The 17,108-nt window shown below is 40.1% G+C and overlaps 1 protein-coding gene across 1 annotated transcript; it reads right to left on the bottom strand.

Moving 5' to 3' along the window:
• Positions 1 to 6: 6 nt before the first annotated feature.
• Positions 7 to 16,361, bottom strand: nipal2 (NIPA like domain containing 2). Its single transcript, XM_088307045.1, has 11 exons — positions 16,129 to 16,361; positions 11,136 to 11,204; positions 10,158 to 10,326; positions 5,387 to 5,446; positions 4,610 to 4,731; positions 3,244 to 3,340; positions 2,877 to 3,012; positions 2,642 to 2,730; positions 1,783 to 1,846; positions 1,614 to 1,711; positions 7 to 822 (listed from the first exon to the last, which is right to left on the bottom strand). Exons 1-11 carry the CDS (start codon positions 16,213 to 16,215, stop codon positions 716 to 718), a joined length of 1,098 nt encoding a protein of 365 aa, XP_088163171.1. The 5' UTR covers positions 16,216 to 16,361; the 3' UTR covers positions 7 to 715.
• Between the last annotated feature and the right edge of the window lie 747 nt (positions 16,362 to 17,108).

Here is a 17,108-nt window from a genome sequence, read left to right as displayed (position 1 = left end):
CCCGACTTAAGTTAAGTCAAACTGTATTCAATAACACCCCCAGCACACACACACACCCCACACACACATATTACAGTAGTTCAGTTCCCGTTGTGGTTTCTTTGTTCAACGAAAGGGTGCCAAGATTTTAGCCTACATGTAATACATTCCCCAGTAGAAAGCAAAACTTAACCACTAACACTATACGGCACAACACATGCAACGTGAGAGATGGCTGACTCCTACTTAAACAGCAAATCTTGTATACACATCCCATAATGTGTGGGTGGTAAGAGGAAAGTAAGGGTTTGGTTGCTTAGCAACCCTTAACTTTAGATTCAGGTCTTTGTGTGATTTGAGGTTTATTTGAGGTGAAGTGTATGGTATGTTTTACATATGGCACAAGCTTTCATTAGCGGGTTAAGTCAACTCAAAGCATGGAATGTGACACATGCATTATACACATACCCCATTTCTTTGCATTTTGATTTAATTTACAAGTCGTCACACACTGATGAACCCATTTGTTTACGATCTGGGAACATCAGGTCACATGAAATTCCACTTTTGGGAGTTGTTAAGTAATCAACTCCTCATCACTTGGGAGCAGTGGGCAGTCTTTCTCATCTGCAGATAAACCGAGTTCTGAGTATCTCTTCAAATGTGCTACCCATTCACATTTGGCCCAGCAGGAGGCTTGTGTTCACACGTACAGTCTGAACAGATGGGACGGGTCTTAAGACTCTTCTACTTGGTCACCTCTGTTACACATGAACTTGGCTGCCAGTGCTCCATATGTTTGAGTTTTGGTCTCAGGCTGCACTCTGTCTGTGCATCTCTTTCCTGCCAACACAAACACGAGAGCTCTTTAGTTGTAGCATATACCGTCAACATCAGCGCTACTGCACTCAGCCCGCACACAGATGTACGCTAGTTGTCGCAGTAAAAACGTTATAATTTCACAGCTTCATTATTTTTCATGTACATTTACATACATACATTTTAAAATAATTAAAAAAAATAATATAGCCCTCTACCATGTTCGTTATACTGTACATGTCACTAGATAACCGTCATGTGCGTCAACTTTGAACTAGACTACACAATGGTATACACTGAATCTGTCTGTCTGGCTGAGCCAATGAGATTCCACTTTTGATGTGAACAATCCAGTGTCGGATGCTCTTTTGTTGGCACAAAATATTCTTTTTGAGAATGAGTGGCATCAGGAACTTTTAGAGGACACATAGATCCACCCTTGGACAAATTAAGCTCATCTCCCACCTCTTGATCATTAAAAATACTCATCACGGCGCGTTGGTTTTTTAATAACAGGCCAGCGCGCACCTTGTTTCCCATTTCTGGTCGACCCCTTGCAATTGTTTGCAATGCATTATGGAATTGTTTTTCTTTGTGCCATCCTCATTGTCCAATATGTGTCTATAGTCCTAAATTAAATACACACATTATGTATAGATGTCCCTAACATGGACGTATATGTGTTGAAAATGTTGCAATTAAAGTGAAGGTGTATTTTTCAGTTCATATGGATTTCCCAAGATGAACTAATTTATTACAACCAATCTGGACTCTCATTTAAAATTAAAGAAGGGTTCCATTAAATGTTAGCTTACCAGGGACCATATCCATTGCTATAAAGTTGCAACCTTGTTTCTTTGCTTTTGGCCTGTTTCTGGCTATCAGGAAAACTCCCAGGAAAGACAGCAGACATCTGCAAACAATGTCAAAATGGTTACTTCTTTGCAAGCTAATATTTGTGATTTTTTTTTACTGAATGCTCACCCAAAGAGGAACATGAAAATATTCAGTAAAGCCAAGCCTTCAAATTCCTGATAAAAGATTATCCCTGTAAAACAAAATATTCCACATCAACTCCAAGAGGAAAGGGTGGTAATGAGTATAAAGAGTGCACATCAAAATTTCTTTGGATCATTTTATTGTATTTTTCCATTTTCTAGTTTGCAGTTTGTATAACACTCAACAATGAAGAATACATTGTTATCTACATCTCCAATATGGCCTATTCAAGTGACATGCACTTTGGTGAGCAATGATGACATAATGATCCTTAAAATATTTTTACTACTACACTTAATAGAGCTCAGCATGACAGAGCTGCTCAAAGGTGAGCGCAAATAACGCTCCAGTATTTCATTTTAGTGCATAAACTGAAATGACTTTTCTCTCAAATATTAAAATCATGTTGATAATTCATCCACCCATCCAGTTTTTATAGTGCTGGTCTGTATTATAGTCACGGGTGAGCTGTAGGCTATCCCTCCCTGCTGACATAAGTCGAGAGGTGTGGTACACACTTGACTGGATGCTTGCAAACCACAGAACACGTGTAGACAATTAACCATTCACACTTTACATGCACGTCTTTGGAATGCGGGTGAAAGCTCGACTTGTGCAACCCTGCTCTACTTGACTGCAAAATACAACCATCATACCAAGCATATTGCAACATTAATATAGCTCTGATAGATTATGGAAATATTTTGCTTTGTAAATGTTGACTATTTCTGAAAGCTGCTGTATGAGATCTCAAATGATTGCGCCAACAAAATCGAATCCTGTGGCGGGTGGCATGTAAACGCAATGACCCGCAGAGTGACGCTCTTGTGATGAACATGCGTACCTGCAACAATGGCACTTGCAGTGAAAAACACAAAGTTGATTGGAACCACCTCTGTGGCGTCGAACATTTTCATTGCCTGATTGAGAAACCTGTGGATGAGTCCAAGATTTATACTCGACAAGTGTAGTGAATCCTTGCAAAAAATAAATACATACATAGTTGGATTGTCATAATTGTTTTGTAGCATTTATCAGAATTTGAGAATGGAAATCCCCAAAACAAATATCGAACTGACTTGATCTGGAAGGCGCAGGAGACCACCATGACGACGAGCATAACGTAGAAGATGGGATAGATGAGCTGCAGATGACCTTTTATCGACTCTGTGATCATTCCCGACACGGCCTTCACAGAGATGACTGTAAGAGATGCTGCAGACAGACAAGTGACACTTTACTAATAAGTCATTGCATGGCTAATAAGAAACTCGCTTGTTCGTGTTCAATGTAAATGATCTTTTCTGTATCAAAAAACTCATTATTTAGCCTCGACGTTCTCTTTGCATAAATGATGAGTGACAGCAGATCCATTTTGGTATCGAGGCAATTGGTGCAATTCATGACTTGTACGCCCTTAATCACGCAGCGTGCTCTTGTCCATACCAAGCAGTGCCACCAGCAGCATCACGATGACAATATTCTTCATATTCTTTTTCTTGTACAGAAAGAGCAGGATGCAAAAAGCGATGACCTCTATCGTCTATTGAGAAAGGAGAAAGGGGGAGGGGGATTCATTTATACAGCGCCCATTTTCTCAAACTTCACACCGAAAAGGAAAGTTCCAATTGCTCATCATCCTCCCCAGACTGCCTTATCTCGATGACAAAGTGCTCTTTGCAGACAAAGAGCAGCACTCCTTTAATTGAAACAAATCACCCTGGCGAGGGGGCGAGGGGGGAGAACTGAATTGCCGGTTTTTAATGAGAAATGCTGTGTCCTTGTGAGGCCAATAGCTTTCAGCTGTTCAAGGGCCTCGAGCAAACACCACAAGGTGGTGAAAAATGGAGCATAAGAGGGGAATACAAAAGTAGGGTGTGGAATAAGGGCAACCCGACCTTTAAATCAATCCAAACCCCCCGTCTGCCTCTGGGTAATGCGTGTGCGTGTGTCTATATTCATTGCAGGATTTTTTTCCAATACGGTTCATCGACACTCCCATCAGTATTACGCTAATTTGTGAAACATTTCTCTTGCATATTTCTTGCATCAGTTAAGCAATACGGACCAGATTCAAGTGAAGGATGTGAATTAGAATAAAATTGTGCTCGTTGAATAATGCTGCTTTTGCTACACGGGGCACACGTTCAGCACTGACTGAAATATGTGGAGAACTGCTTGCTTTGATCTGCTTTTGACATATTCTTGGCCTGCTTTGAAGAGAACTATGCGCAAGGAATAGATTGTACCGCAGGAATAAAGGGAGAATTTGGAATATAAATGGAAATTTGGCAGGGCTGAATTGATCTGTGTTTGTTACATTAGATAGATGGTATCTTTTGTCAGAAGCACATTCATCCCTATGGTAACAGCTACAGTAGGTTTACAACATCCCTGCCTAAGGTTCAACTGGAAAGACCACTGTGTGTGAATGGCCTTGCCATCCTTCCATGTTCTCAGCCACTTGTCCTTGTTATTAAGTTCACATGCAATACATGTGTTGATCACCACGTATCAGATTAGTTGTTCTTATCCTTCACTGTAACTTGTAGCAAGGAGAGTGACTTTTATCTAAAAGCTACTCTATACACACAGTGTGCCAATAATATCAGGTCAGAATATCAATCTTGTTTCTCTCTTATGTGAAAAATGTTTAGTTAGTTAGTCATACTCCATACACTTATACCAAAAGGATTTTTCCATATGGGTAGTGATTATCTTTTCTGATGTTGGCATGAAAACCTTGGAGCCAAAGAAACTAGAACTCCTCTTACAAATTTTCACATAGAATTGTTTGGAATGGGTTACATACAAGGTAAAGCAGGAAGTGCCAGCTGATAACATAGTACTGGACCAGAAGGGCTGTAATGTGAGTGGACGTGTGGGGGGCAAATGTCACCAAGATGTAGGTTCCTGTTATTGCCAGCGTGCCACCTGAAGACAGAGACAAGAGTCGAGCTGACAACTTGACAGGATTCATCGCAGCATTCAGTACAGCACTTAGGTTGTTGTTAGTTTGTTATCATGCATGATTCAAAATGTATCACTTAATCTTGACCCAAACAGCAAAAAGTGAAAAATGCAAACATCAAGACCCGACCATTTGCATTCTGGGGTGGAGGAATAGATAAATTGTAGCTCAAATGGGAGGAAAAAAAGAGAAAATGATTCATTTGCCCATATTTCTAACGTGATCAGCATCCAAAAATAATGGACTCTTGCTTATCAGAGAGATACTTTTGGTTTCATTTTGCCCTCCTGCTTTTGCACTGGTAGAGCTCCAGTTTTCGATTCTCCCTTACTCGGCTTACTTCATCACATCAACATGTTCTTGAGCGCTATCGATGTTGTCAAGACTAGATATGGAATATGTACTGAGTGCACTGAATGAATAGAAATAAATCACACACAAAATCCATATACAACATTTCTTGTAAACATGGACATGCCAAAACAATAATTTTATGTCTTCACTCTGACAAACAGCTTAAAAGCAAATCTGATCAAATTTAAGTTTAGGAAGAGATTTGTTGACTCATCTAGCAATCTATCAACAGACTCCTGTTATCGTTCCTGTGTGATTACTTACCAACAACGTCAGAGACGCACAAGGTCTCCTTGAGGAAAATCACAGAGATGAAAGCGCTTGCTGGAATGACAAATACAAATATATTCTCATTAGTTTAACAGTCACTGAAGCATCTGATTCTTTGTTAGTGTCATTGAGGCACTCAGCTCTATTGCAATCCTGTTTCACACGCTGACTGTATTGCTTTAAAATAGCAAAGTCAAAATGAAACAGGATAAATATCGACTTTTTTATTGACAATCTATGCTCGTAAATATTTTGCAACTTTGGGATTGACAAAGGGCAAGGGACAAGGGCATACATTTGGTTCAATAAAAATTACAGTTAAGCTTCAATTAGCAGACAGAAAGAACAGTAATTCTGTGCTCAGAGCAGTTTAAAACTGCACATAGGCGGGCTAGACCGGCTTTTGACGCTTGCAGATTCCCCACAGTTAGAAATGGGTGGTTTGCGCCATTGTGGGTGTAAACACATCTGACTTGATTGGAGGCCAGCCAAAAGCGGCTCCACTCATTCCCTTTGATGCATAAGAGGCGTAAAAAAAAAAACATCGCAGAAGATGGAACTGAACTGTTGGAGTCCATGTATGGAAAGTGTGTGTGCGTGTGTGTGTGGGGGTGTGCGTGTGTGTGTATAAATAAATATATATATAGATAAACTTGGGTTGCCTATGAAATCTGTCAGAATGCTGAGATGGATGGAGTTATTCGACTTGATAAGAATACCAACATGATAATCCTTGCAGTATGTTTAATGAACTCATTCATCAAAATCAGTGTCAAAAGATGAGATATTGAATTTTTTTTTTTAATGTGTCAAGGCTCACAAATCATCTTTGTGTTGCCCCAGGCTATGCAGCGAACTGGGACTGACGAGTAACCATTACAGTGTTGGCACACATGGCACAATCAAAACAAAAAGAAGATGAAAACACAAACACAAGTCAACTATTATATGAAGCAAATGCAGTAGGTGTTGGGAAGAGTCATGCTGGGGGTCGTCTAAATGTCATCATCCTGCTGAGTGAATCGCTTTTAACTCAGTCTTAGTGAAATGATGTACTGTAATGGAAAATAATGACAAACACCAACCAAAAGACAGACGGGCAGACTGTTACCTTTAAAATTGAATCAATGACACTATATAAACAGATAAATGTATGAAATGTGGTGAAAAATACGATACACAATTTCTTCACAAATTGACCAGCAAACAAATTGAAGTTGATTTTAAATGTAACCACAAAAATGAAACCAAACTACTTTTACTCCAGAATGCACTTCAGTTAAAGCAATAATGTCTATACGGCTGAAATGTTGGAACGGTCTTGGAGTGTGAAACAAGGCTGGCATGTGCACAATTCTGTAAAAGGACATTAGTGATTAATTGGAGGGCTCTTAAACAGTCAGTTGTTAATATTCCATACATTAAGAGCGCACATTACACACACATAAAGGAATATGTCTGTGCTTGTGGGAGCAGCTGGCTTTTGCCAAGTCACCATAGCAACACCATATCAATTGAGATTCGCACAGCTTGATACAAAGAGGAATGTGACAACAGGAACCTCTGAGGTAAATAGTCCTGTTTGGGGAGATTCTTGTGTGCCTGCGCACACATCAGATTTGTACACCCCGTCGACACAACCCCTCACTTGTGTCTCCTTGAGGGAGAACTCACATCACATTGTGTTATAAATCACAGTGTCATTTTGGCAAAGAAAGATATTCTACCACATTGCTCATCTTAAGTAAACAATACGAATTGCTCATAAACACCAAAGTTAGTTGCAGAACTATTTGGACATGTTTGATATTGCTTGCAGTTGCAAGTGAGCTGGATGAGAATCACAACACACCCAGGACTGCCAGTCAATAGTTGGGCACGCACACACAACCATTCACGCGCCTTCACACCGATGTTGGTCTACCTGGAGAATTCACACGCAACCACAGAGAGAATGTGAATAGCACAGAGAAAGGCTGATCTGAGATTTGAACTTGGAACCACTTAACTGATGAAGACGTACAGAAGACTGACTGCCCTTATACGACATCAAAATTGATTTAAAATAAAAGCAAACAAGATGTGAGTGACGTGTAAACAGTTGAGATGGAGCGGAACAAACAGACTCCAGAATCAACTCAGTCAGCCCTATTTTCATGTCCAGTGCAAAACTTAAAGTCTAAATGCGTGCATAAGTGAAGTTTTCTTTATGCTGTTTTTTTCCTAGATTGGCACAGGTAGAAAGGGGTGTTTGAACTTGAAGGAGGAACTACAAGATCTTCACTTGTCAGTCACCGAGTACGTCAAGACAACCACGGCTCCGGTGTTACAATGATATGTCTTAGTCCAAATAGTTTTGATCACCCTAGAAATGCAGGTACTCGGGAGAAAATGCCATGACACTTCTTAATTAGCTTAAAGTCTACAATTTAGTCACATCTTTATTTATTTCATATCGGGCCAACTCTAATTCAATTTGTGTTATTGTGACATCATACATCACCAGTGTGCAAAGTGACCTTCAGCAGAGCATGCCAGCCTCATTCCTCCAAGTGAAGAATTGACATTCATGTCAAGGAGAGGTGAAACGTGGCTCCGCACAACAATATTCGCAAGGATGCCGTCATACCTAATTGTGACGAGTGGTCTTAGAGGAAAAGAACAGCAGGAACTGGGATCAGAGTCAATTTAGACTGCTGTATAACAGCCTCATTAATGCTCTCGCTCTTGTCTCTTCTGTTTCATTCCCCCACTAGGAACATTTTTCAGAACTCATTCTTTTTCTTAGTCTCTTTCATCTATCACCCACCCAAGCACTTGACTTTCTCTTGTTTATTGAGCCAAGGACTCTTGATATCTGTGTCCCCCATCCCAAGACTTCACTCACATGGAAATGCACTACAGGATGGTTGTGTGTTAGCAAATGAAAGGAATGAGAGGAAAAAAATTAAAACCCTCCACACACTGTTTGCTTTTTAATGTAGCATGACTCAGTGAGGAAGGTGCTTCTTCATCGAGTAATCAAAGTGCTGAGGTCCTCTTTCAAGACTCTTAACCTGCATATTACATCCACATTGAAGTATGCGCCTTCCAAGAAAAATGAGTAAAATCTAAATGAGCACAGTAATTGTTCACACCTGTGATTTCATAGTGATATAATTATTACTTACAGTAACGCTAATGAGTCTCTTCAAAGTATTACATGCAGCACTCTTGTAAAGCTAAATTGAGTACAGTACTGCATTCGGCCTTCAACAAGATTGTGCTTTAGTTCAGTGCATTATTCAAACCATTCAGCTATTTGCAACACGGCAACACATGGCTACAAGAAAACTGTTTGAAGCGTTTGGGTAATTGAGATCATTAATAATCATGAGCAGCCGTCAACTCAGTTGTGGTGACTGATGAAAAAAAACCTGAAGCTGTTTAATGTTTAACCTGTGTTTGGAGTGTGTGCTCAGAGCAGCTGCCAGCTGCATCGCACAGACAGGCTTTGTTTTGATTGCATTGTGAGTCAGGCTTAGTTCATAACAGCTTAGTTCGCAGTGCAGACACTCTCAAATGAGCAAGTGTGGAAGTGGAGGAAAAACAAAAAACGCAGACAATATTGTAGTAATGCAAATCAGTCCAACACCTGCACCTGCAATTCTGTTGCAATCAAAAGGTCTTATAATAATCCTGATTTACAGCATAATGATGGGTGTCATCATCCGACATTAATGGAGAAACATGAAGTATTAATGTTCTACATCTTAAGTCTAACAATTTTATTTAATAAAGTCTTTATGATGGCAACAGTTTGGACACAATTACGAATTATGACCATTTACTTTTTCCACAAAGTAAACGTATACACCAACCCATCCACTAGGGACAATACACCAACGATTGTGATTAAATAATTTCGGGCATGTTTTAATGACAATGGGTAAAAGTCCAGGGGTGGGCAAACTTTTTGATTGGCGGGCCACAATGGGCTCTAAAATTTGACAGATGGGCCGGACCAGAAGCAGATAGATGGAATGTTTTGGTAACCTAACCTCATCGGATAAAAAAAAAATCATTTTAAATGAAAGTGACAAAGCATTACAACAATATACATGTCTTTGAAAAACCTCAGTATTTAGAAAATAAAACATTAACAAGGTTGATTCCCCCCAGGCTGTAGTTTGCCCACACCTGGGTAAAACTATAAAACCAATATTTTCTATAAATATAAATTATCTATTGCCGATGGATCTGGAATGTGATGTTTCTTACCATCTGTGTAAAAGAATGAATTGAACGATATGACAATCAAATTGTAATACCATCAGTGTAGCTGAAGGCATGGCCCTCACACAAATTAATTTTTTCTAAACCGCTAATCCTCATTAGGCGTGCTGGAAACCAGCTGACAAGGCAAACATAGACAAACAACTATTCACACTCACAGTTACACTTCTGGACAATTTAGCGTGTTCAAGTAATCGACCAAGAAAACCCACGCAGGTACAAGGAGAACATGCAACTCACACAAGAAGGCCGGATTTGAATCCAAAACCTCTGCAATGTGAGGCAGATATACTAATCAGTTGTCCACCGTGCTGTCCAAAGTTGGATATTGTGTTATCAAATAAAAATGCCACTTTTATCAAAATTGATCTGTATTCTGAATGATTTACAAGACTCACTGCATGATGAATGACAACGGTGAACAGTTGCCAGTTCTATTTGCCTTTAGCAAAATGGATGTGAATGAGTGTGTAAGAATCTGACAATTTACCTATGACGGACACACAGCCCAGTGGGGCGATGAGGGATGCCGGGGCAAAGCCATAGGCAGCAAAATTCCCTAATTCGCCAACACCCATGAGAAGCAGACCGCACCACCACAGCACAGAGGTGTAGTAAGGCTTGGAGCCTCGCTGGGACAGACAGACGTGGGCATATTTCTGTTAGGAGGAGAAGGAAAATGGGTTTGCGGCAGCTCCAGATCCATGCAGTAAATATTTGCTTCCAACACAATCTTGGCAATGAACCATGCGTTACCTTTTCACTGATCTATCATAAGAGTTGTTGCACAGCTCTTGATATAATCACAACACTTTCACCTGATTAGCATTTAATCAGAGAGGTGGCATGCCACCAATTAAGCAATTCAATGACTTGAGAAGCGCTTCAAGATGATTAAGGACATGTTCCTCCATAAACAGCCTCACAATTCCTAAACAAAGGAAGGCTACATTTGCGCAGCATTTTTCACATTTAATTGCAGCTGTAATATGTTTCAAAATAAGACAGTCACAACTTGATGAAAAGGTTTCTTTCAAAGTCTGTTTTCATTCATTTTAACTTTAACTTTATTTTGGTAACATGATGATTGCGGAACATATTATTACAATGGTGTTGGAAATGATGAGTTATTTGAAGTCGTTTCATATTCGAAACTATGGGAGCAGAGGCGTAACATCATGGTGTTAGGTCCCGGTGCATTTTTCTTTTCAGTGCCCAGTATTGCAAATACTCGATTGGTATGTCCACTGTACCTAGGAGTGTTAAACTAAAGTCAAGCTAGAATGTTTAAGCCGCCTTCCTCTTTCAGCACTCTCGCTAGAACTTGTGACATATCCGTCAGTCACACATTTGCTCCACAAATTTGTGAAACTCAGGTTCCGCTGTAGGAGATTTGCACCAGAGTGTGAAAACAAATTGCATTTCAGTCATTTCATGTGCCAGATAGCAGGATTGCAGAGCTTCCTACCTGTATGTTGAGGGAAATGCTGATGAGGACGTTCCCACATATCGAGATGATGATTCCGAGGAGATAGGCCTGTGGAGGCAAATAGTAAAGAGCCGGGAGATTAGGTGACGCTCCACTGGCCACACAGCAACTCTCACAATACTGCAAGACTTCCTTCCAGCTGTCACTTTTACCAAAGTCACTTTAGAGCTAAGCAGGTCTTGTTGAAAAGCGCGAGTGTGTGCATGTGAGCCTCACTTGACAGTTGAGACTTTGGAACTATCGCAGTCACTCTTCCTATACGTACAGTTGCATGCAGAAAATGTTACTCACGCGCAAACAAGACACAGAATCACGAAAAAATGGATACAGTCAAAGTCTATTTCTGACCCACAAATTACAATCTACACTAATGTACCCTAGGTGCTAATTATTCGACTTGAAATTAACTGTTGGTCCAATTTTGCGCTTGCTCAATTGTTCTTGTTCTCTTCACTCTCTGTGAGACATTCACCTCGACTCAGAACTTCATACGTTTGTTGACTTATGAAACACATAAAGCAATCATGGGACCACGCCAGAGGTCAACAGGATTATGACTTAAGCATATGAATGGCTTTGTCTAAAAGTGGGAATATGTTTGATGATCACAGTGTTCTAACAGGATTTGGGAGAAGGAGGAGGTAGAAAGCAGATGGGCGGCTGCTTAATGAGCTTTGGGGAATGATTTCAGTTAAACAGCGTGAGTTGAGTGTGTGGAGTATAATATGATGCAAAGGACAGAATGGTTACTGCTGATTAAATTTCAGAGCAATGTGTACATTTTACACTAAAGCAACATTGTGAAAGTGAAAATTGAAAACCATAATTATGTACAATTCACTTACAAGTTTTGCAAACAGCAATAATATAAACGATGATTGTGCACTGGTTTGTAAATGAGGAGAATAGCATCCCTTATTGCTATGGTAACCCAGTGACACTTACTCTGGTGGTCTATAAGTGCAGCACCAGGGTGGACATCTGTCATGTCCATGTTACGGTCTCGTGCTTGTACACGCTTTGCATGAAATTTCTACACGTTTCAACATGTTACAAGTTTGAGTAGTGCAGTTCATGCACACATCACAGTTCAGTTCATCCAAACTGCCACGGCCATGTTGTTGGTAAACAAATGCCACTGACTGAATTTCACTTGAAGCGAATATCACCACGCCACTGTAAGCGCGTACTTGAGCAAGTGGCTGCTCAAAAGTGAAGACACTTCGCAACTCAACTACACATGCAAAGAAACCTGAGAGAAAGTTTGACAAAACGCTTCTGCCAGTGGCAACAAGGGAATTGAAAAAAATGGCACTGACGCACTGGGCGTGCCTTTGGCAAGTGACTTAACACACCATGTCTGATCACATACAGGATACTTTCTATCCCAGAGTGCCCAATCAGTTGTGTCAGTTTCAGCCAAGCGTATGCTCTCAGAAGGCAGCTGTTATACGGTTAAAAAATGCAAGTACAACATGTTATTGTACAGTGAACTCCCTCATAGTTGCTCTTTCACTTTTGTGAATTCGACTATTTGTGGAATTTTCTCAATATAAGTAACATAATCAAACTCTGTCGCCACTTGACTTGACTGAACGATGTTGAAGTCAATTAAGGATCTTCATTTAGACTTAAAGATTAAAGTCATGCTTTGCTGCCATCCTGTAGCATGTACAGGCAATTATGAATGATGTCAATTGCATGCCATTTTTTCACTGTTTGCCGAAAGTGGAGCGGGCGAGCAGTGTTGCACTTCGTAGCTTTTCCTGGGCTTCTGTCATTTCAATCTGTAACGACTTGACCATTAGTTGGGCAGGTGAAAGGTTTGAATTCAGTGAGAAAATGTTATTAACTTTAGCCGTAAAAATGCGCACAAGCCTTATTTGGTTTTATGCTGTAGGTTTGTTCTTGCAAAGAGCACAATATAAGTGCAAAATCAAATGACAAACCCTATGACATGTTTAAAGCCAAACGATTCCATAACATGAGGGAAGCATAATGGGCTTGCAAGCCAACGGTAAGACGGACTGCACTGATCCTCCACTGTGGAAGGGCACAACATGGCCCTTTGTGTCCAACTCACAATAGGAATCTGTGAATGGAAAGGATGAGCTGATATCGGGATGAAGCCATCCACATCCGTTTTGGAGGTTCTGGGGAACAACACCAGAGTTGACAATAACGAGGAATAACTATTCAGGGTCACAGTGAGCTCAAGCCTCTCTCAGGTGACGTGGAGAAAGGCAGACTACATCCTGGAATGCTCAGGCCACATACAGTACCAGGAGAGAAAGAAAACAGGGTCGTCCATCCTGTTCCTCCAAGGCCGCTGTCCTATCTTTTTTCCATCTATCCCTGCTGCAACACACCTAATTCAAATGATCACAATCATTATCAAGCTGATTATCTGATTATTTGAATCAGTATTGCGGCAAGGAGAGATGGAAAACTGTCAGGGTAGCGGCCCTCATGGAACATGATTGATGACTGGTATGAAGTATTTCATATACTTGTGAAGTATTTATTCTAAAAAAAAGTTTTGTTTAAAATATCACTTGGGCCTTTGTGTACCCACTTATGAGGGGGCCGGGGGGGACACACCATTTTGATGTCATTTCACGCTTGCGAGAGTGTGAACTTGCGTGAACGTGTCGTGTGTTTGTCATTTTCTGCTCACTTTATTTACCGTCAGAACAATTCAACAACGACAAACTAATTATTTGATTTCATTCCATGTAAGAAGTTGATGGACAGTGCAACGCTTTCACTCATCACCATGGTTCCTCCGATGACCCCTGAATGTTTTCCATCTCAGCCTTCATGTACACAGGCTCAAATGAGTAAATCAATCGCTCTCTGCATTCTGTCAGTGACATAGAAACATGTGGCACTGTTTTAGGAGACAACTCTGTACGGTCGGTTTGCTTCTCCTTCATTTCGCAGCTGATAATGATTGCGCCCAACATGGCCGCCAACTTACGATTAATATTATTCTGTTTTATTCTCATTTTAAGAATGTTTACTAGTGCTGGCACATATAATGTATCCTTGCGTTAAAAATGTTCAAGTTTAGTTCCCCTTTAGAGAAATTTTCCTCAGAACTCAATGAATGCTCCTCCTGTTGGCAAGCCAACCTCATAATTAACTTCCACTAAAGATGAATAAAAAGCATCTGGGTTTCTTATTCAACAATATGACATTACAATGTGTACCATTTTGGAATGTACATATGGCCTGGTGATTTCATAAATCATTTTGCGAATTCTATTTTTTGGGTTAGTCACTCTTGGTGCAACAGTTCACTGGCCTGAGTTGAGTATGAAAGTTTGTCTGTTTCTATATGTGATCAAAGCCAGCTGGTGTAAACTCCAGCTTCCTTCGACCCTAAACAGAATAAGCGGTATAGAAAATGGATGAACAGATATTTTTGTACACACCCTGCAAGATTAATACATCAGCAGTTGTCCAGTAAAGCGCCGAACAGCAATAAACACTAAGCACCATTAACCTCATTCTCTGAATGCATTAATGCGACTCGACTAATCAAACCAATTGGATAAGCTCTTTGGCTGTGGTGTGCTATGCTTATTTTAATGCACACGACTGCAAACCATTCGAACGCCAGAAGCCTGCTGACGTGTGAGACAGAATGATATTGTTATGATGTTCATGGGTATAGTGGGTAGCTTGGGACAAAGGAGGCTGGGACCATTATCCAGCTCTTCAGGATTCTTACAGTAGATCCATTCTCTAACGCCCACCCGTGAGTCATTACTCACTATTTGTGCCTCTCTTGCCTCCTCTGTTACGTTCTCCTCTCTGCCACCCCAAAATGTCACACACAAGACACGACAGAGGAGCACACAATTAGAGGAGAAGATGAGCATGAGGAGAATGTGAACATAAGAGTGGGAGGACAGACTGACAAAACAATGACAGATATGCAACAACTGGAAAAGGAATTATCAAACTTTCTGTATTAGGACAGTGAGTTATGGAGTGCAGTCTAAAGAGAAGGAGTTTCTACACAATAGTGGAGTCGTGATCACTTTGGAAAATACTGACAGAAGTCAGCATTAATATATCTCTGTGCTGGCTGGCTCCCAATACTCATTACACAAAAAGCTTTAGAAACAACACTGTGCATTCTGGAGAGATTAATTCAATTTCTTCTGCGGGCATAAGTGCTCCTTATGGCTTGCTAAAAAAAGGTCCCCTAACTTTACTTTCTCCTCCACGGTAGGCCTAATTTGGAAGGGAATGTTATTGCATCAGCGTTCCGAGTACTATCACTAATTCAAAACCATTGGAAGCAGCGGACATTTATAAAAAAAAAAAATAAATAAATAAATAAAAAAACACAACAAACACACACGCCTGATAAAAGGGGAGCATTTTAACTATGAAAATATCTGACCAAGATTAATCATTCCAGAACTTGTTTCATTCCATCTTTTGGATAGAGAGAATAAAAGGAAGAACAGAAAGAAAAATATCCCAATTAGGCTAAATTTTGCAGAAACATGCATGAAGTCTTTTAAATGCATATGGACAAACATTCGTTGGTCTTATGGAAGCATGGCTGAACTTTTTGGCCATCATTTCCCAAAATACGTTTAGTGTAAAAACAGCAGAACACGTCACCCAAATAACACTATAGCCACAGAGGAGCTTGGTTGTGATATGCTTAGGTCTATTATTTCGCCAACTGTCGGAATTAACAATACCAAATCAGTCAATATCGGATTTGCATCTTTCCGCATGACGACGACCAAAAGCAATAAATGAGATAAGGAGGAAAAAAGATTTAAGTTGGACCAGCCGGGGTGAGCGTACATTTCTTTTTTCTAAATAAAAACCTGCATTTTGCGTGTTGGTTACAATACTACTAGACAGGTTTTCCTAGGCATATTATATTAATTGTCATCCTCTTTTAAACAATGGGTAATGCTTTATTAAACGCAACGTTTACCTGAAGTGGATTTTCCAAGACTTCAGCCTTGTGAGCCAGAGTGATACTTATATTGAGAGCGTCCCAAGGAACACTTAAATTCGCCATAATTTAAACCACAGTTTAGATATTTTTATTGCACAACTTTCCTCTTCACATCTTTGGCCACCGCTTTCCAGCCTTTTCCATTCCGTGCCCACGCCGTGGCAGAACACTGTCAGAGGAAACTTATTCCAACTTCACTTTACGGTGATACGTCTGAGTACTTTGTGACCATAGGAAATATGGAAACTTTCACTAACCGGCGTTAATAACCATGCAAGTTGAGCGGAGAATAAAATTACAACTAATATAGTTTTTGATCACCTTCAGAATTATAATAAGACCTCCAACGAGCTACAGTAGATTGGTTACAAGTCCCACGTTTCTAGGAAGAAGCACGTTATTTTGGCATAGTAGGCAAGAATACGGGTGTAATTGAACGCCCCTTAATTTAAACCTAAAACTCCTCAAAGGAGACGTGAGCCGGTGAAATATCTTCTTTAATTGACATGCAGAAAACTAGATCGATTATCTTGAAGTTCGAAGCGTTTACAAATAACCTTAAACTGGTATTTTAAAAGCTGTTTGTTTGTATTTTTTATTATTTGTTGTTGGATGTTGCCGTAGACCATAGTAAAATGTTTAAAAGTTTGGAAAAATACAATAATAAAAATGGTTGTTCGTATTTACAGTTCACAATAATTCGAATTATATTTGCAGTAAGACATGTTGACAAACTTGTCACCTAGTGCAGTGGTCCCCAACCACCAGACCACAGAGGTGAAAGAATAAAAACTTGCAGTACTACCCATTTATTTATTATTTGTGGCTGAAAAATGTTTATTCTCTCCGTTACATTGGAATCTTGACACTGAACTCTTGTCCCCACAAGTTAAAATCAGGTTGGAAGGTAGTCTCCGAGTTCCCACTTGACAACGGTGATCTGTGATGCGCTGGCA

Source organism: Idiotropiscis lumnitzeri, chromosome 10, assembly GCF_059441095.1.
Source record: "Idiotropiscis lumnitzeri isolate Australia: NSW breed Sydney's pygmy pipehorse chromosome 10, RoL_Ilum_1.0, whole genome shotgun sequence".
Taxonomy (NCBI): domain Eukaryota; kingdom Metazoa; phylum Chordata; class Actinopteri; order Syngnathiformes; family Syngnathidae; genus Idiotropiscis; species Idiotropiscis lumnitzeri.
The sequence above is the reverse complement of the archived record's forward strand: the minus strand, read 5'-3'. Positions and strand labels throughout refer to the sequence as shown.